The sequence below is a fragment of the Leucopleurus acutus genome (assembly GCF_964270905.1).
Source record: "Leucopleurus acutus genome assembly, chromosome: 12".
NCBI lineage: Eukaryota > Metazoa > Chordata > Mammalia > Artiodactyla > Delphinidae > Leucopleurus > Leucopleurus acutus.
In genome coordinates this window covers 13,306,820-13,328,289 of record NC_139154.1, presented here as the reverse complement: position 1 = coordinate 13,328,289, position 21,470 = coordinate 13,306,820, and the positions used below count along the sequence as shown (strand labels likewise).

General features: G+C 41.6%; 1 protein-coding gene across 1 annotated transcript in view; it reads right to left on the bottom strand.

Moving 5' to 3' along the window:
• Positions 1-21,470, bottom strand: part of RMND5A (required for meiotic nuclear division 5 homolog A) — a 61,529-nt gene that overhangs the window by 22,529 nt on the left and 17,530 nt on the right. The window contains exons 2-4 of the mRNA XM_082851963.1: positions 18,405-18,547; positions 4,052-4,186; positions 2,229-2,329 (exon numbers count right to left, since the gene is read on the bottom strand). Coding sequence (XP_082708089.1) covers positions 2,229-2,329; positions 4,052-4,186; positions 18,405-18,547 — 379 coding nt within the window. The remainder of the gene's footprint in view (positions 1-2,228; positions 2,330-4,051; positions 4,187-18,404; positions 18,548-21,470) is intronic.

Below are 21,470 nucleotides of genomic sequence, written 5' to 3'. Positions count from 1 at the left end.
TCCCTAGAACCAATCCCCCATGGATACCGAGGGACTGCTGTACAGTAGTTTCCACTGTTAGTGCCAAGTGGATGGAATGAGTCCTCCCTTTGCCTGAGAGGCACTGCTTGAGGCTACAAATAACAGAAAACATTTACAGAAATCATTGATATATATGCCATAGTTACCAGTCAGAAACTTAGATCTTACAGAAAAAGCCCAAAGTTAAAAGGGTCTTATGAATTTTCTTCATTCCAAAAGGAACAAGCCTTGAGAATTTTGAGGGCTAAGGCAGTCCAAATACTCAGCACAGTCTCTGGTACATAAGCACTCAATAAAAGTTTGATGATGAACCTGAGAAATTAATGGATAAATGACTATTACCTCAAATAACAACTCATACATTATTTCTAAATCACTATAAGACAACTGTGAAACCCATTACATTTTCATATTTAGGCTCCCTCACTCTCCTTTATAATTGTTTAATCATTTAGGTGGAATATAAAAAGTAGACAGAAGAATGGCTGCCATATTTTGTTTAAGAGGTGTTATTAGAGGTACTTGACTAAATTTAATCTCACAGGGATGTCACAATAAAATCTAAAAAAAATCAAACTATAAAGGTAATATGCATAGTACACAGTGGTGCTGCTTAAGTGACGTTTACATCGTTAAAGAATTAAAATAAATGAGGTGGTGCAGTGATGGTGCAGTGGTTAAGAATCCGCCTGCCAACACAGGGAACACGGGTTCGATCCCTGGTCCGGGAAGATCCCACATGCCGCATAGCAACTAAGCCCATGCGCCACAACTACTGAGCCTGCACTCTAGAGCCTGCGAGCCACAACTTCTGAGCCCGCATGCCATAACTACTGAAGTCTGTGTGCCCCAGAGCCCGCGTGCCACAGTTACTAAAGCCCATGCGCTCTAGGGCCCGCACTCTAGGGCTGCAACTACTGAGCTCGTGTGCTGCAGCTACTGAAGCCCACGCTCCGCAATGAGAAGCCACTGCACCACAACGAAGAGTAGCCCCTGCTCGCCGCAAATAGAGAAAATCCACATGCAGCAACGAAAATAAAATAAATGAGTTACCTCATATTTACAATTTATACAGAAATTTGATATTTATATATTTACACAGGACTCTATCTCTGCCTGTTCACCTAGGCTGGTTTTAGAACTCTGCAAAATTTTCTAAGAACTGAGAAATGATGAGAAACAGAAAACTAACCTATGAAAAATTAAATGGGTTAGTAGAAGGAAAAGGAAGTGTATTTTTTAAAACTCATGAAGGATCTTCCCAACTATTTTTTTTCCTGATAACGATATCAAATACTTCCAGTTTTAAAATCCCAGGATTCTAAGGCTATGACCTCAAAATAATATCACTGCTTCTATCACCCAGTTTCTTCCTTTTATTTTATAACTTTCCTTCCTTCCTCCTTCCCTTTCTTCCTTTCTTTCTTTTTAAAACAAATAACCTGATAATTCTCACATTAAAAAATTCTAGGACAGGGGTCAGCAAACTATGGCCACCGGCCAAACAGGACTTGCTGCCTGTTTTGTATGCCAGATGGTCAAGACGGTTTTTTTTACATTGTTAAAGGGTTGTAAAATAAAATAAAGAAAAATATGTAACGGAGACCTTACGTGGCCTGCAAAGCCTAAAATATTTACTACCTGGCCCTTTATGAAAAACTCTGCTGACTCTGTACTAGGGTAATATTTATCAGAGCTAACCCAGTAATTTCGTATAATTCACATCAATGACCAGTTCACAGTGAATTATTTTATGACGGCAATTAGAGTAAAACTCCATAACAATATTTGTTCTCTTTACGTATACCACTTGGTTCCAATAACCAATTAAACTGCTTTTTTTTTTTTTAGAATGCAAGCAGTGAACATTATGGAAGTTCAAATATCAAACTCAGACCATCTGAACAACAGTCCTTCAGTTATAAAGCTAGTCTAAAGCGGAGGTGTAGCCTAGCTAGAGGAAACCCTCTTCTCTCATGGGAATTCAGACCAACTGATAAGTGAAATAAGCCCTAACCATTTTCTCATATTGCATATCCCCCAAACTCACTTTGCTAAAAGAAATAAAATAATTCTCCCTTGATGCCTCTGAAGTCTACCCCAGGTGAGATATATATATAATCTCAAAATCTCTAACGTGTTTCTGATTCCATTTTCTTACAGAGTTCTCTCAAAGTACTTAAAAGAAAACAAACTCAGTAACTCACTCCAGAGCAGGTCTCAGAACTCGGACTTTTAACGCTTCTAATATTCGGTTTAACTCCACAAATGGTTCTTTCTGGCTTGGGTCTACAGAAAGACCAGATTCCTGAAAAAATTGAAAGAACTTTCATTAGCAGTAATCAGAATAAAGAGATATGGTACAAGCATATTCTACATTATAAAATGTGAGGCAAATCACTAAAGATAATTTCTTTTTACCATGCATTTCTCTGGCAGAGACTGATGACTGAGCCCCAGTATCATTCTTCCTCCTTTTCTATAATAGTAAACCCCAAATTTTAGCTGGGCACATAACCATATGGAATAAAGCTGGGCATGGCTTTGCAAGATGTAAGTTCTGGCCAGTGAAACTAAGTATATACTCTTTGCCCCTTCCTGTAATACAAAATGTCTAGCTGTGGTTCGGGCTGTCCTGGACCATGTGGACAAGGGACACCTTAGAAACAGCAGAGCTACAAGCAGCCGAGGTCCCTAAGAGCTTCATGGCACGTGGCTACCACATATGCAGTGGATGGCTTACTACCTCCGATTTCTGTGTGAGAGAAATAAACTTCATTCTTCTTTAAGGCATTGGTATTTTGGGTCTCTGTTACTTGTAAACAAAACTTAATCCTAAATGACACAATTTATTTTAGGAAATTTATATGGACACATACACAAAATCCCATAACATACAGAGAAAGACTTGAGTTATTGCTTATCTGAATTGTTTAACAGAAAAGGCTTACATTAGAGGTCTGGTTTACAGACTGGCTTTAAATTATTTAATCCTTACGGTCCTTCATTTTTCTAAATGGAAAGTACAACAGCACAGAATGTAAGCCACAGAACAGAGTCTGAAGACACACGAATTGGAACTGAATCCAAGTTCCTCCACTAAGAACCTGTATGGCCTTGGGCTGGTTGCTTCTCCAGACCTCAGATTCCACCTCTGTAGAATGGGAGCAGTCATTTCTTCCTCAACCATTTCTTCCTCACAGGGTTGCAGTGAGGAATAAGGCAGGGCTTGGAGGGTGGTAAATACTCCATACAGGGCAGCTGCTAATATTATGACTATGTGGTATTGGTAAACTGTTCTGAGACCCCTAACTTCATGTCTAATGGAATAAAAGACAAATGCTGTTCACTTGAAGTAAATTTTAGCTTGAAATTCATTTGATAAACAAAGTTCTTTAAGCTGGGCTAGATGAGAAAAGCAATATAAACCTCTTTGTCCTTTTCTCCTCTGCTATACTAACCTTCCCTCTTAAAAGAGATGTTTTATACATACTACTGTATATAGAAGATAATTAATAAGAACCTACTGTATAGCACAGGGAACTCTATTCAGTGCTCTGTAAGGACCTATATGGGAACGGAGTCTAGAAGAAAGTGTGTATATGTGTATGTATGGCCGATTCACTTTGCTGTGCAGCAGAAACTATCACAACACTGTAAATCAACTATACTCCAATAAAAAAATTAATTAAAAAAATAAATAAAATGCCCTGGCCTTATTCCAAAAAAACAAACAAACAAAAAAAACAAAAGAGGAGATGTTTGAAAAAGTAGCATCACTTCTGACCCTTGATTGATGACCTGGGACCAACATTCTGGGGCAGGAATAAGGAAATAATTTGAATAACAAGTTCTAGGACTATAATTTTCACCAACTTTAAAAAAAAAAACAAAAAACAAAACTTCCTAGTAAACTGAAGTCAGCCCAGATGATTAAAATGTAAAAATCTGCCTATGGCTGAGAACACTTAAAAACTGCAAGGACTTCCCTTGTTTCCGTTTCGTGCTCTCACAGGTGGCACACTGTTACCTGGCAGAGCTCCTCAGCTACATCCAGCATTCCTTGTCGAAAGAAGTGCTCCACCATCACCTCATTGAGAAGCCTTTGGCTGTCTGCCTGCCAGCAGCCATCTATTCCCACACTGCTAATGTCAGAATCAAAATTCTGAAAAACAAGAAAGCACGTCATGAATTGACCAGGATACATCACTTGGTATGTTTTCACCTCACCTAACTTAACAGAAACAATGGCCTTTGTTTCACTCTGAGACGCCTCAAATAAGTACCCAACTCCAATTCATCTGTAGCCTATGACAGGAAGTAGCTTTTCCATTGCTCTTTTCTAAAACTTGCCACTCTCACTCATTATCGCTGGGAGGGTAAACAAGCACATTTTTTGAGGGTATTTTGGGGAAATACATAAATTTAACAATGACTTCTGTGAGTAAATTGATTTCTAGGTATTATACAATAGCAATATTTTCAAAGGTGTGCAGTGATCCCTGTAAAAGCATGTTCAATGCAGCACTGTCTAACAGAAAAAAAAAAAAAAAAAAGAAAACCCATTATGTCCAGCATAGGATTATTCAATAATCCGTGGCACATCCCAACAACTGCCGTGCCAAGGTGGAGACTGGGGATAGGAGAACGGCCAGATAGTTCAAAGAACAGGCTCTGGGGCCAATCTGCCCGGGTTTGAATCCTGGTTCTGTCTTACTAGATGTGTGATCTTGGCCAAAATTACTCAAGGTCTGTGAACCTCAGTTTCCTTATCTTAAGCAGAGAAAAATACTTTTATGGGTTGAACTGCATCCTTTCACAATTCCTGTGTTGAAGTCCTAACTCCCAATACTTTATAAAGTTAAAATGAGGTCATTAAGGAGAGCCCTAATCCAACAGGACTGGTATCCTTATAAAAGGAGGAAATCAGGACACAGACAGGCATAGAGGGAAGACCATGTGTTACAGACCGAATGTCTGTGTCCCTCCCAAATTCCTACATGGAAGCCCCAGCAACCAGTGTGACTGTATCTGGAGACAGAGTCTGGGAGAAAGTGCTAAAGGTTAAATGAAGTCCTAAGGGTGGGGCCCTAATCCGGGAGGCCTGGTGCTCTTGTAAAGACAAGGAACAAACACCAGGGCTTAGCTCGCTTGCTAGCTCGCTCTCCACCACATGAGGACACAGCGAGAAGGTGGCCATCTGCAAGCCAGGAAGGAGGGTGTCTGCCTTCAACAGGCAATGAATTGGCCAGCACCTTGATCTTGGACTTCTCAGTCTCTAGAACTATGAGAAAACACGTTTCTGTTGTTTAAACCACCCAGTCTATGGAATTTTGTTATGCTAGCGCAAGCAGACGAAGACACCACACGATGAAACAGGAAGAAGATGGCTATCTGCAAGTCAGGGAGAAAGGCCTCAGAAGAAACCAACCCTGCCACACCTTGATACGGAACCTCCTGTCTCCAGAACTGTGGGAAAATAAACGTCTGTGTAAGCCACCCAGTCTGTGGTACTTTGTTAGAGCAGCCCTCATAAATTAATATACTTCCTTACTGGTTCAATGACATGGTAGCTGTTACTATGCTAGTATTACTATTCATAATTAAAAACTGAGGTTCATTGCTCTGTATCTACTAACATGGAAAAATGTCCATAACACCTTAAGTGAAAAAAAGCAACTTCTACAAAACTACAAAGTTATGACTCCATTTGTTAAAAAAAAAGAATCCTTAAAAACCCAACCTGTCTCTCCCACTGAATGCAGTTACAAAATCAGGACTGAATGGAGTAGTTACCTGAGGAAACAAAAAAGTGAATAGTAGTAAGTGGACTGGGGAGGAAGGCAAAGAACTGGCAGTGAGCTTACTACTTTTCTCCCTCCAATATCTCTTAGCCTGGATGCAATGCAGCCAAAACCCACAACTGGGCACCCGGGATGTAGACAGAGCACTCCAGGAGAAGCCCTTCGGTGCTGGCATGGGGAACAGGAGTGTATTCTCCTACCACACAGAGAGCGGGGGAAATCGCATGCTTTTTTCCCTCCCTTTTCTTGTACTGTAGCTCCAGGCAGTCTGTAGTTAAATCAGTTTCTATTTCTACCCTTCACAGCAGTACCTAGATTATGTTTGACTGAATAACCATGGGACAAGAATCTTGGGAGAACTTTAGAACTCTGTCTACCATAGCAGGAAGCCTAAAACTCTGAGGCACCTTTAGAAAGGGATCCTTCCTCTCCAGTCAGAGAAGCTATGGTCCCAGGAGCGAGGGGCAAAAACCCCTCTTGCATCTTTTCTCTCTGTCCTTCCACCTTGTAGCCCCAGATATAGGCAGAGTTATGGTAAATATACAGGAGAGCAGGGTAGGTAAGGTCCCGGATTTCTGGCTGGGTGACTAAAAAGGCAGCCCCAGAGAACCATAAAGTAGCAGGGAGATCACAGAGAGGAAGGAACGCAGGAAAGTGATCCCCCCACCAAGTTGTTTAGGAACTCCTGGGCTCAACCTCAAGTTATACAGGCATGGGTCTGACCTTCAGCAGCATACCACAGACTTTGAAAACTGAACTAAGAGACAGCCCTAGTTTCCAGGTCCCAGGATGGCCACTGGTCGGCATACAAACAGAACATATCTGAATAGCTCTGTAATTGCTTTGGAAACGAAGCTGACATTGAAACTATTTTAAAACTCAGAGAAGACTGAGTAGCCCGAACCCAACCAGGTCAAGTCCGCTAAAACAAAAACATCAATATTCTCCACAGAACTTAAATAAGACCCAGAGGCTCAAAACATAATATTAAAAATGTCCAAAATACAATCCAAAATTATTTGTCATATGAAGACCTAGGAAAACCTAAATTCACATAAGATGTTCAACAGACAACAATGCAAAGATGACAGATGTTGGTATCATCAAAGACGTTAGAACAATTATAAAATTGCTTCAAGAAGGAAGGGCAAACACTTCTGAAAAGACAGAAATTCTCAGCAAGAAACAAGATACAGTAATCAAAATTAAAAACTTGTTGCATGGACTCAACAGCAGAACAGAGGTGACAGAGCAAAAGTCAGTGAAGATCAATAGAAATGATCTAATCTGGATAACCAAAGATTGAGAAAAAACGAACAGAGCCTCAGGGCCCTGCATGACAATAACAAAAGATCTAACAGTCATGTCAATAGAGTGCTAGAACAACAGAAGAGTATAGTGTAGAAAAAAATGTTTTCAATATTTCCCAAACCTGGCAAAAGACATAAATCTAGAGATTCAAGAAGCTCAACAGACTCCTAAAAGGATAAATTCAAAGAAATCCACACTTAGAAACTTCGTAATCAAACTGTTAAAAACTTAAGAGAAAGAAAAAATCTTGAAATAGTTATCAAGAAAAGTGATGCACTACTTATAGGGGAACTATGATTCAAATGACTACAGATTTCTCAATAGAAACCATGGAGACCAGAAGAAAGTGGCACACTTTTCAAGTACTAAAAGAAAAGAACTGTCATCCCCAAATTTTGTACCAAGTGAAAATATCCTTCAGGAATGAAGGTGAAATAAAGACATTCTCAGATGAAGGAAAGCTGAATTTGTTGGCAGAAGACCTGCTCTAAAAGAATCGCTAAAAGTTCTCCTGATAGAAGGGAAATTATACTAGTAGAAGACAACTCGGAACATCAAGAGTGAAGGAAAAACAAAGCTACCTCTGAAAGCTTTCCCTGCTCAATTTTACTTCCACCGCCTTATCTTTCATAGGCATTACCCCCTGGTAAACCTCTTGCATTTCTTTCTTTCTTTCTTTCTTTTTTTTTGAAGCACATGAATTTAATTAGACGAGATCATTTAGATTTACTGAAATTACAATCTTAGTCAATCATTGCTTAAATACAGTCCACACGACAAGGATTATTTTACAGTACATACACGAACAGGTAGTAATAGAACTGCAAACCACCTACCATTTACGATCACTACAATGCAGGAGAGCTCTCCTCTCCAACAGTAGCCCATTTTTCTTTAAAGAGCTATCTCTTCTTAGGTGTCAAGTCAGTAGCCTAAAACTAAATGTGCACATTAACATTTGGAATTACTCAGACAAAAACAAAAAGCAAAATTACTCTGAGTCTTCATTTTTCTTCATTTTCTTTTTATAGACCTCTTTCTTGGCCTGGTACTTAATCTAAAGAATGGAAATAATACAGGGTATCTAGATGCTACAGCAATAGTCTCCATGCCCATACTGAATAGACTATCTAGCACCGAAGAAAAGCCAGAATTGTTTGGATAAGGTTCTCTAATTTCCCATCTGCTTATCAGATTCCGCCTGTTGAGAGAGGATTTCATAACAGTTCATCAATACTTTTAAGCAAATTATTATATCTTTATGCTGTCTATGACAACTAGAACACTAGAAGTGAAGATGGTGCTATGTTGTTCCTCTTCTGGACTAAGGTACAAGCCTAGAAGGGTGGCTGATGTACACTCTCCCATATTTTATTTCCCCTGACAAATGGCCATTCAAATGACTAAAGGAATGGGTATCAGATGACAGAATTTATTATGAACTCAGAAATCTGCCTATAACTGTATAACTGTCTGAATGCACCCTATAAGCAAGAATCACTGAGACTAGTTAAGATTCCTCACTGATCTGTCAGCCTCATTCACTCCAAATACAACCTTCAGATTTCTACTTATTCATTTAATGATTACTCCCCAACCGCATCAACCCCCAACAGATTTATCAGGTGTCTATTATTCTGCAGGAAAGAAAGAAAAAACTTTGGAAGACACAATGGTCAGCTCAAAGCACAGACCACATTAAAACAGACAATTTTTTTGGTAGTATATACTTAGTCAGGATTTGAATAGCTACCACCAGACAGTAACTGCTCCAATCAAACAAAACAATTCCTTTAAATCTTTCCTTGATATACATACCAAAGGTAAATGTTCATCTAGAAAACCTGATGACTTTAAAATGAAAGAGTCTAACATTTATTTTATTTTTTTTTGTTTGTTTGTTTTTTGTGGTACGTGGGCCTTTCACTGCTGTGGCCTCTCCCGTTGCGGAGCACAGGCGCAGGCCCAGCGGCCATGGCTCACGGGCCCAGCCGCTCCGCGGCATGTGGGATCTTCCCGGACCGGGGCACGAACCCGCGTCCCCTGCATCGGCAGGCGGACTCCCAACCACTGCGCCACCAGGGAAGCCCAGAGTCTAACATTTAAACAAATTTAGATGGTTTTACAATGATGCTCTTCATGTAACTTTATTCCTATAATGTGTACCATGGTCACTACTACACAGGTGGTAAGAAAAATTGAATACCCTTGCACTCAGGATACCTCTTCTACATTCAAGTTCTAGAACTGATTTGCTAGTCTTGGAAAATACAACTAAGCATGAATAAGCAATGCATTCGATGAAAATTTCTGAGCTCCCTTCTACCGTTCTGATTTTCCAGTTTAAACCACTGAGGTCGATAAGTAAATTTTTTTCATAGCTTATTTTCTGCTCACATGCAGTAAAAATTAAAGCTAAAATTATAAAAAAAAAAAAAAGGTTGAGGAAATGCAATATAGTATCAGAACTCCTTTTGTTTTAACTGCACATTCTTACTGTTGCATCAGAGCAAGGATCAGTTCTAGCCCCTGTTGCTAGGTGACCAAACTCATTTGCATGGCTGCCCAGGAAATCAGCAGCACCGCAAACCAGCCAAGAAGTGGTTAGTGACGAGAAACATCTGTCTATTACCACTTCTGTTTCACTATACTTTTTCCTTTTATATTTTTAAAGGAAAAGAAAAAAAGAGTGGAAAGATGTTCTTAAATGTGAAGGCAGGATTCAAAAAAGAATCAAAAGCAGAAAAGCACACATTCAAGGGTGTGTCCGCCTAGAAAAGATATTATGGCTTAAAAAAAGAAATCAGGACACATAAATTCATACACCACCTCATGTACTTTTAGTATCATTCACATTTTTGATGGGTTAAAAGTTTTAAAATCTGGAAGCTAGGCAGAGGAGGAGTAAATGACTTTAACAGACCATCACTATGAAACCATGAAATCTAAAACCATCCTACCTCTCTGCCGTATCATGAACATGCTTACAAATTGGTTAGATTTAAGGACTGGCTTTCATTGCCCACCACCCATTTCTGAAACACATTTTATGAAATTATAATTATTGAGCAGGCAGTGATAACCATACACGATAAAACTCAGCATTTGTTTTAATTCCTAAGTGCCAACTCTTGAATACTGTTCATTTTTTTTAAACTTCTCCATCTACTTTTGAAGAAAAATTGGCCTGTGAACCTAACTGTGTGCTACTGTTGCACCCACCAGGAATCAACCTCCCTTCTAAGCACCCAGTCAATCTGATTTAGCAGTGAGAGGTAAACTGCAAAGCATATTTAACAGAGAACAAAAAGACCTGGATTCTGGTTCCACGCAGGCTGGGAAAAGATACCGACTTCACTACAACCCCCAAGAGATTAGTATCCAAAAGAGGTTTTTTTAAAATAAATTCCTACCAATCAATAAAAAAGACAAATAACCCAGTAGAAAACAATGGACAAATAACCAAGAAATTCACAAAGGAGAAAATTCACATGGTCAAACATATGAAAAGATGCTCAACTTCAAAGATGATGAAGGAAATGCAAATTAATACAAATGGATACTATTTCACATCCATCTGATTGATTTAAATTTTTTAAAAGTCTGATAGGGCTTCCCTGGTGGCGCAGTGGCTGAGAGTCCGCCTGCTGATGCAGGGACACGGGTTCATGCCCCGGTCCGGGAAGATCCCACATGCTGTGGAGTGGCTGGGCCCGTGAGCCATTGGCCGCTGAGCCTGCGCGTCCGGAGCCTGTGCTCCGCAATGGGAGAGGCCACAACAGTGAGAGGGCCGTGTACCGCAAAAAACAAAAACAAAAACAAAAAACAAAAGTCTGATAATACCAAGTGTAAGTAGGAACTGAGGAAACAGAAACTTATATATGTTCAGTAGGACTATAAATTGTTATAAACCCTTTAGGGAAAAATTGCTAAATTTTTACTAGTAAACTTAGTAAAGGTGATGATGAGGTATATGCCCTGTAATAAAATAATCCGTATGTAGGTACATATCAGACAGCAGTGCTTTGCCAACTATGGGTTGGAAAATAAATTTAGTAGTGTCTCATAATGAGCATTTATAAATGTTGCTCCTTTTAGACATTCCAGTCTCTCCTCTGCATGACATTCATACCTCTCCTTTAGTTTTCAAAGTTAAGAGATAGGTAGATTAGCCAGATCAAGAAAGGTGGGGGGGGGGGGGTTAGGGGGTGCACACTGATAAGTTATTTCTTTATAAACAAAGGGGAGTCATGTGGCGTGGCCAGACATGTGTCAAACTACTCTGTTGGGCTTTTAAGATCCTTAAAATGCCCCACAATCTAACCACCTGTCACATTTACATCCCCGTCCTTCACAATTATTTTACATGTTATTTCACATACCTTTCTGCTCTGGTCAATCTGCTTCCCCAACTTCCTCCTTATCTGAACCAACTACAGAAATCTGAGTGACTATTTTACTAATTCTCCCAAAGAAGGCACACACCTCTTACCACTCTAGAAGCACAGGACAGAAATTCATACATACAGTGGGTGCCCTCAGGGTACTAGGAATTAATTCTTTCAAAGAACTCCAGCTGGGAAAGGCTCTTCAAAGTCTTAAAATCTGGGCTTTTATCCCAGCTCTTCCATTTGCTTTCTAGTTCTGTGATCTCAGGCAGGTTACTTAACCAAAGTCTTGGTTTTCACATCTGTGTATGCCGACCACAATCTCTAGCTCACAAGGTGTTGCTAACGACTAAATTAAATAATGTACATGAAGATATCTACTATCAGTACCTAGCCCCTGGTAAGCCTTCAATAATACAGATGCTGAATCTGAGGGCCAGGCCTTGCCACCAAATCTTCTGATTCTACATTTAAAAGAGCTTCATTTTAGAAAATAAAAATAAAAACACAAAAGCACTTTAACAGAGGCATTAATAATAAATTCATTAATTTAAAGTCACCTGAATACTATTACAGACTGGATTAGTTGGCACAGCGTAATAGGGATGGGGTCTGTTTCCCCTCTCAACCCAACCTAGCTTGGATGCTAGACCAAGCAAGCTGTTTCCTCTTGACGCAGGCAAAAGTGGGTTTGTGCTCCCTCCAGATCCAGTGGGGCTCTCTGACCCTGTATCCTAATCTGCGACTTGACTGCAGAGGTCCAGGCTTTCCTCTGTGGACTAGACTATAATTCAACAAATAATTATCATTACCAACTAAATAATGTAGTTTCATTCTGCTCAGAGCCTAAAACTAATAACGTAATGGGACACATGGCAGAGAAAGCGGAACTCAACTCCTCTTCTGAGAATGATCTCCAGACTGAAAAGGACAAAACCAATATCGTTTCACAGAAACTGAAGCCCAGTACAAGTGAAGAGACCCAGAGAGCAACTAGCTGCTTAAGTCAGGACTCTTGGTTCCTACAAACAGAAATCTCTTTTGCCCAAGCAAGTAGGATTTAAAAGGAGGCACAGGGGCTCCCCTGGTGGCGCAGTGGTTGGGAGTCCGCCTGCCGATGCAGGGGACGCGGGTTCGTGCCCCGGTCCGGGAAGATCCCACATGCCGCGGAGCGGCTGGGCCCGTGAGCCACGGCCGCTGAGCCTGCGCGTCCGGAGCCTGTGCTCCGCAACGGGAGAGGCCACAACGGTGAGAGGCCCGCGTACTACCAAATAAAATAAAAAGAGGCACAGGTAACCAGGGGTAGACAGGAGGATAAACGCGTCTCAAAAGATTTCCCCTCCCTTATTCTCGCGACATGTAGGTTTTGCTTCCCACAAGAGACCAGATTCTTTCAAGGGCTACTAATCACTCCAGGGCTCACATATTTTCAGCCCTTCTTTCCATAAGGGCTCTAATGAGAAAGATCCTAGGGAAGGACGTTGAGGTACCCACCCTGGAGCAAACGAAGGTGGCCAAGCCTGGATGGCTCAGGCCCATCCTCACACCATGCAGCACTGTGGCCAAAGTGGACACGGTATCGAGAACACGGCTGCTCCTATTCAAACCACATAATTTAAAAAGAACAGCTTCCATCCTGACCACAAAAATATGGGATTTTTATTAAATGTCTTGCTAGTAGTTGGTGGCGGGGGGCGGGGGGGAAGGCGGTTAGTTTGACATGTTTTATTTTATTTTATTTTATTTTTTATTTTTTATTTTTTTGCGGTACACGGGCCTCTCACTGTTGCGGCCTCTCCCGCTGCGGAGCACAGGCTCAGGACGCGCAGGCTCAGCGGCCGTGGCTCACAGGCCCAGCCGCTCCGCGGCATATGGGATCTTCCCGGACCGGGGCACGAACCCGTGTCCCCTGCATCGGCAGGCGGACTCTCAACCACTGCGCCACCAGGGAAGTCCAACATGTTTTATTTTTAGGGAATGTGTTCCTAGCTTCTAATCACTGTTGTCTTTTTATAACTTTGTTCAACATTCCTTTTCAATAATTCTAAAAATTCCACCCAAAACATAAATCAAATTATCTGCCTATATTTCAGAACTCAAAACTTAGCTTTTTCATCTTAGACTAAATTTTCTAGCCTTTTTCATTTCCTTCATTTCCTCCCTTAATCTCCTTCCTTCGTTAACGTCTCTCTACTACGAGGATTTATCCATTACACAGTAAGAACTTTAGAGCCAACCTCACCCACTCAAACCAAATGACTTTTTAAGGCTGAAGCCCCCAAATTTTCTCCTGCCAGTACCTTTTTCTCCTCTCATACCCCAGTCATACCTACATAAAAGGCAGTTCCAAACGGCTCACCCAGAACTATCTTAAAATATTCTATTTCACTTTTTATAGCCTTACTCCATTTTTTTTAACAATCATCATGTTGCCTCACCAGTGTAGATGCTCCATCTAGTGGCAGAAGATTTTCCCCCTTAAAACATGACCAGCCCTGCAATGGCCTAACTGATTTCCTAGCACAGCACAGTGTTTAAGAACAAACTCTTGAGTGATACCTTTTCCCAAGCATCAATTCACCACTTCCAAGCTGTGCACCTGGGGTATGTTACTTAGTATTTCTGAATCTTAGTTTCCTCATATGTGAGATGGGAGTAATGTACGTGCATCGTGGGCTATGAATGTATATAAAGCTCTCAGCTCAGTGTCTGGAACACGGTCAGCACTCCATTAAGTGACAGCTGTATTTTCCTACTCCTGACTTCTCCTTAGTCTAATTTCATCCTGTCTAACGAAGACAAGCAAATGCTCAAATGCTTTCATCGTTCCCTCCCTTTCCCCCTCATCTCCTTGGAACAAATCCTGACGCCTTCCATCACTGGCCTGTCCCCAGCCTGATCTTGTCCTAGTCCTGACAAGGGCAGCCGCTCCAATCCAGTCAGACCCTGAGAGTCTTTAACAGGAGTCGAGCATTTTCTCAGCTGTTCGGCTCCTTTCTGGGTGCCACAGAAGAACCACACCTCACTGCTCTGCTGCTCTAAATCTTACCCATTCTTCCAAATCAAATTTAAAATATCAACTCCAGAAACCTTTGATTTTTTTTTTGCAGTACGCGGGCCCCTCACTGCCGTGGCCTCTCCCGTTGCGGAGCACAGGCTCCAGACGTGCAGGCCCAGCGGCCATGGCTCACGGGACCAGCCGCTCCGCGGCATCTGGGATCCTCCTGGACTGGGGCACGAACCCGTGTCCCCTGCATCGGCAGGCGGACTCCCAACCACTGCACCACCAGGGAAGCCCTTCCCTTTCCCTTTTATAGTAAGCAGAGTCCATCCTATGCAAACTTACTTTATGTTGCCTCGGAATCTTTCCAGTTCTTTTATGTGTACAAAAAGCACCCTTACATGAACAAACTAGACCACAATCTTCTAAAGAACTGTATGTTTCACTTTCCACTGTCCCACAGCAAATTTTAGACACTTTAAAATCTTAGCACTATTTCACACACACACACACACACACACACACACACACACACACACACACACACACACAGGAGTCTAAAGCAATAATTGTTTTCATTGACTTTTCTTAGGAATTAAACTTTAAAAAAGTCAAAAGACTAAGTAAAACACTAAAATACACTAAACAGGAGAGAATTCTAGATTTTCTTAAAATAGAGAAGGAATTTAAAAATTATAAAATAAATATTAAAAACACATTTAAAAAAATTTTTACCACAAAACCCAATGGTTGTTGTTATTATATATTATAAACTATGATTATACTACAAGCATCTGGAGATAGTCAACACGTTAAAGCACAAATCTTCAATAACTTTTTATGTTGGCAATAATTAAAAGCCAGAAAATGTCTTGGTTAACATCATAAACTTCTCTTCTGTGTACATTTTCAGCGAAGTGATGACTAAAGAACTTTAAAAGGAGCACTGAAACATTAAAGGAAAAAATAAATCATTTAAGCATGTCAAAAATTTACTGAAGTTCCTCACTCAACAACCAACCTGCTCATAAAGGAGTCACCGGCTTCTTTACTGTCCTCCTCTCAGCAGGGTGGGAACATGTGTCCATAACATGGTACTCACAGGCCGCTGGATGACATTCCAGTTTATTACTCAAGGCTGTTTGTTGTGTAAAGGCTTGAGCCACAATGGCTTCAGCTTCATCCTGTTTGTTTACCAGTCCACACAAGTCCACCCAGCCTTTATAGCAGGCGGCCCCGGAAGCTTGCACAAATTTACCAGGTGCAAACTAGAAGAGCCCGAAGACTTTACAGGCAAAGGAGTCTTGACAACAGCAGCCAACACAGAGTTCCTCATACGCATGGGAAGCTCATGTACAAGGTCTAGGTAGTTCTAGCAGGGTAACAGCTTCGTTTACAGCTGAGGCTAAGTAGATGTCCCCACCCCACCCCAAAAAAGGGGAGAGAATGCACTGGAAAATGTTAGCGAACTGGGCTAAGAGATCCAAGCTTTCTGCTGTGCCCCAGGACTATAATTCAACAAATATCACCACTATCAACTTAATGATCTTATTTCGTATGATAGATCAGAAGAATCTAGAAGCCGGGTCACCTAGAACCTAAACTACTTTCACAGGAACATAAAACCTACCAAAAAAAAAAAGAAATTACTTGAAAAAGCCCTTATAACTTCCAAGTACCTGAAAAATGTCTTCAAAAGAGAAATGAGTAAATTAAAATATTTAATTAGCAGCATTCACCTCAAACACATCCCCCCTAAAAAAGTCAGAATATAGATTACTCACTATGTGTTCCCTTGTTATCCAATCTCAAAAAGAGAACTTCCATTTCTAGCACCAAATACATTTAAATGCTTTGTCTCAAAGATTAGTCAGAGCATGATAACCCTTGTGAATATCTGTAAAGACTTGCCAGGTCGGGTGGAAGACATGTTTAGCAAGTCACCAGTAGCTGGGGGACAAGAGTGAAAGAGGGTTCTGATGATAATTATGACAGGACAAGACATAAGCTAGGAAATGAGGACATATGGTCACCCTACCAGTGGCAGAATGCAAAGCTCCTGAATTATTTGCCCAAATGTTCCAAATCTTGGTGGCCAGTAGTCCGCACACTTGAGGTGCGACTGCTGAGGCCGTCCCTACCTATTCCCAGAATCTGGGCTCTTTTCTTAGACGCTTTCTCTGATTGGCTGCTTTGGAAGCTTCAGCTATTCTCACCGTCATGGCACGTTCTGGTCCTGCTGCCCCCCGACACTGGCATAACTGCAGGCAGCCTGGTGGTCAATGCCTCCAGGAACCTCCCGGGGTCTGAACCATCATTAGAACGCCTTGGTCACTGTCAGCCACCAAAATCCGAAGCTTCCTCAACACCACCAGCAGTTACCTCACCCTAAAGAAACGGAGGGTTCCTCACCCACAGTGATTTAAGACCACCTCTAAAGTGCCCCCGTCACCATTCCAGGAGGTCTTTAAGCAGCACACGCCAACAATCACTTCACGCACCAGCTGACCGCATCCTGCGCCACAGCCCCCAGAAGGCTGAGGCTGAAGCCACTTCCAAGCTGTGTTCGCGCCCCTGCAATTAACAAACAGGCATCACAACCTCAAAGCTATTTCGGAGCACACTTGCTGCCTTCCCAGACCCTGCTGGCAACGGCCATCACTGACCCAAGAATGAGGCTGCTGCCGCCAACACCACTCCTCTGCCTCTGGCTGAGGCGAAGCCCACGGCGCTGTGGGGGTGGCGAGAGCTCTCCAAAGGGTCACTAACACTTCTGAAGGCACAGCTACCCAAACAGTCCCCCGAGCCCCACCACTCACAGTCCTGTCACACTGCACCTACCAGTTAACCACATCTCCTTCCAAGCATCTGGTGCTCACTGAGGCTGCCTCGAGCCTAGCTTTTCAGCACTACTGCTCTGTAGGATTATTTCTAACAGACTTACCCACGAGTTAGAGCCACTCTCTGGATTCCGCGAGTTTCTACGTTACAGCTACTGTTCTCGTGTATACATATGGAGCAGCTCATAAGACTGGTTTTACTACAAACAGCTCTCCCCAAAAGTTCCTCCTACCCTCCCGGAAGTTTACAATGTGTGAACAAAAATGTCCATAACCAGTCACAAACTCCCCAACGTTTGACTATTTCAAACTCCTCTGAAAGAGTCAGAGGTATCACACGGTAACCTTAGGCCACTTCTCTTAGTCGCCACTAGGACTATGAACTCCAAGGGCAAAATTGGCCCAGTGCTAAAGGTGAAAACTGCTTAAAAGTAAACCACCAAGTTAAAGATTTAAGAGATGTCGCAAGAGCAACTATATTCCAATAAAAATTAAAAAAGAAAAATCACCCAATACAAGTGACAGGCCTTGCTAGCTAGCAACCAACCCACTCACACAGAAAGCAACACTGGAGAAAAGTGTCTAGCATGCTCACAGGAAGACAACAAGAGCTAGAATGATGCAGGGGAGACAGATGCAAGCGTGTTATCCTAATCATCCCATAACAGAGGCAGAGTCATGGCCTGGGAATTACTCAGGAAGTAGGAAAAGTTACTTCTATAAACAAACTCCCTCACAGTAAGTTAAAATTTCTTGGAAATTTACTCATCGTGACACTAGGAGCGGTAATCATTTAAGCAAATGGGTAAAAAACAAGGCTGTAAAAAGAGAAGGTTTTTGGTTTGTTTTCTTTTTGTTTTTTAAATAACAGCAACAGGGAACTTGAATAACATAGTAAAACCAGATGTGCAAAAGTTTATTAAAAGCAAGGATAAAAGAAACAACATAAAATAATCTGAGACAGCTGATGTTACTGAAGCAGTGACAGGAGATGAAGGATGATGGTAAAGCACGCCAGACACTCCCTTCAACGCCATACCTTATCAATGGCTTTTCCAACCCGAGAAACACTGCTGTGGATGTCTTTGTGGTCTGAGGCCAATTTTTGAACAGTATCCTTTATTCTCTTACAGCACTGTGTCAAAACAAGTGAAAGCGTCCCTGATAATTCAGCATCTTGACCTATAAAAAAAGAAAGAAAGGAAGAAGACTGGTTATTCACAAAAGCAAATCCAAAGATGGCAAGTTACACATTGGCCCTTTGGAACATGAAAGATGGAAGTAAAGTGAAGAAAAATCAGTGTCTGCTTTGAACAGATGGTCACATTCATAGATAATATTTTTCAAGTGAATTCTAAGAAAGCTATCTTAATTTTTTATTGTTTGGAATAAACTTTAAAATTTTACCATGAAATAAATCACTTTCGTAATTACTAAAATCAGGAGACAATACTACTGTGAAGGCATTTTTCAGAAGATATGCCTACATGAATAAACTCACTTCTTCAATCCACTTAAACTGTCCAAGGCATTCTCACATTCTGATTATTACTAAATTTCCTAAAGAGAGAGAAATCTAAATGCTTTATGTTCTACATAAAGAAGAAAGAACAAACTTCTTTGGATACCATGATGAAAACAGTGAAAAGAGAAACAGGGCAGAAAAGAGTTAACATACCCCCACCTGTAAGCAATAGTGAGCCACTCTGAACCAGTTAGGGGGTAGGAACCCTCCTGAAATCCAAGTTCCCAGATGCCAGCCAAGGGTCAGCCTTGCAAGCAGGCCCGGAACCGGAGGGTTCCTACCACCCTAACTGGTTAAGAATGGCTCACTGTGCCTAAACTGTTTGTATAATGTGGTTTGTGCTGAGCTACCTTTCTTCTTGGCATCCCTGGACTTTCGGTATCTGCTAGACAGAGGGGGCCTGTATGACTAGTACCCAGTAAACACCTGAATACTGTGTCTCTAAATGAGCTTCCCTGGTAGGTAACACTTCACACTCGTTAGGATTTGATGTTAGAGGAATTAAGCGTGTCCTGTGTGACTCCACTGGGAAAGGACTCTTGGAAGCTTTCTTCTGGTTTCCTCTGGACTATGTCTCATGTGACTTTTCCCTTGGCTGATTTTTGCCTTGTATCTTTTTGCTGTAATAAATGTTAGCCATAAGTATGGGTGTGACTACCTGCTGAGTCCAGTGCGTCCTCCTGGTAATTGCTAGAACCTAAAGGTAGTCTTGGGGACCCTGACACACACAATGAATCAACTGGAAGTTACTACAGTTTATATCCTCTTTCCCTGTGTTACTTCCTCAGGAAATAGGGAGGAGGAAGAGAAAGAGGAGAACGAAGAGAGGACAAATTCAGTTATACTTGTCAATTACCTCATAGATCTACACATCCATACCTGTAAGCAACAGACCTGGCTCCTGAAATCCTGCTCATACTGGTGGTTCTTAAACTTTAATTTACATCAGGAATTTGGCTGCGCTAAGACCCAGCGCAGCCAAATTAAAAAAAAAAAAAAGCCTGAACGTACAGTAGCCTTAGGATGTTTATTCATTCCACAGCTATTTATTGGGCACTCGATTATGTGACAGGTACAGAAGTGTCCAGGCAAAACCCTCTGCCCTAAAACCTACCTTCTGGTGAGGAAGATAAACACAAAGTAAGTCAATTATACAGTACGACAAAAAAGGATACGTGCCACTGGCAGGGGTGGGGGGAAGCAGAGTGAAACAAATGCGGAGTGTATGTGGCTTGAGCAACTGTAATCTTAAACAGGTGGACATCGTAGGCCTCACTGAGAAAATGACATCTGGGCAAAGACTTGAAAGAAGTGAGGGAATTAGCCATGTGGAGACCTCGGGGGGGTGAAGGGTAGCAGAATACGCCACCCCAAAATCGCTTCTTTGGCGTAAGGATGATTTTGAGCTGATTATTCTGAGAAACAGCAGACACAGAAGCTCTGAAAACAGAGTAGAAGTTACCCTTTGGTAAAGGAAACCTAAATTTATAAAATAAATCTCCATTTGTAAGGGTATCTCCCTCTCTGTACCAGGCAGAGAAGAATGGCTCTAAACCCGTAAAGAAATTTTTTATCATGATGACAGCTCAGACTTAGATCTGTATAACAAACCTTATTCTCGTTTATTGTGCTTTTCCTGGTAACCTCTCCACTACTGGCCTCCCCATACCAACCTTTCTTTTGTCTTTAGCTGAAGATGGTATTTAAGCCTGAATTCTAAGCCACCTCTTTGAGTTACTCATTTTTCCCTGAGAATCTCCCACATACACATGAGGTATACTGTTAACAAACTGTCTGTTTTTCACTGGTTAATCTGTCTTTTAATATAGTATTCTCAGCCAAGAACTTGCAAGGGTAGAAAGAAAATTATTCTTCCTCCCCTACAGAGGAAAGCGTTCCAGACTGAGGGGGACAAAGCCCTACTGCAGAAATATACCTAGATTATTCAAGAAATAGCAAAGAGGCCAGTGTGCTAAAGTAGATTTCTGGCAAAGGAAATCAGTAGGAGAGGAAGCCCAGGAGACCGGGGCGGGAGTCCCGATCTTGTAGGGCCTTTCTGGTACTGTAGAGTCTTTGCCTTTCACTTTCTTTGAGTGATAGGAATGCCCATTGCAAAGTTTTGAGCAGAACAGCTACATAAACTGACGTAACATTTTAATACAGTCATTCTGGCTGATGATAGGAGTACAAGACAGAAGCAGGGCGATGAGTCAGGAGGCTGTGGCAGCAATCCAGATGAGAACAGTGGCTCAGCCCAGGGTGTTAGGTGTGGAGGTGGTGAGAAGGGGTTGGATTCCGGACATATTCTGAGGGCAAAGCCAACAAGATTTTGACTGGGTATGAGGGATGAAAAGGACTCACAGATGACTCCAAGGTTTTCACCCCAAGTCAACCAGAAAGACAAAGCTGTCTTCAATTCAGATGAAAAAGATTAAAGGCTGAGCAGTTATGAGGGGGAGGGAGACATAAAAGAGTTCAGTTTGGGGCTTGTGAAAGCTGAGATGTTGAGGAGTCACCCCAGTGCATATGTGTAAGAGTGAGTTGGATATATAAACCTGGAGTTCAAGAGTAAGGTCAAGG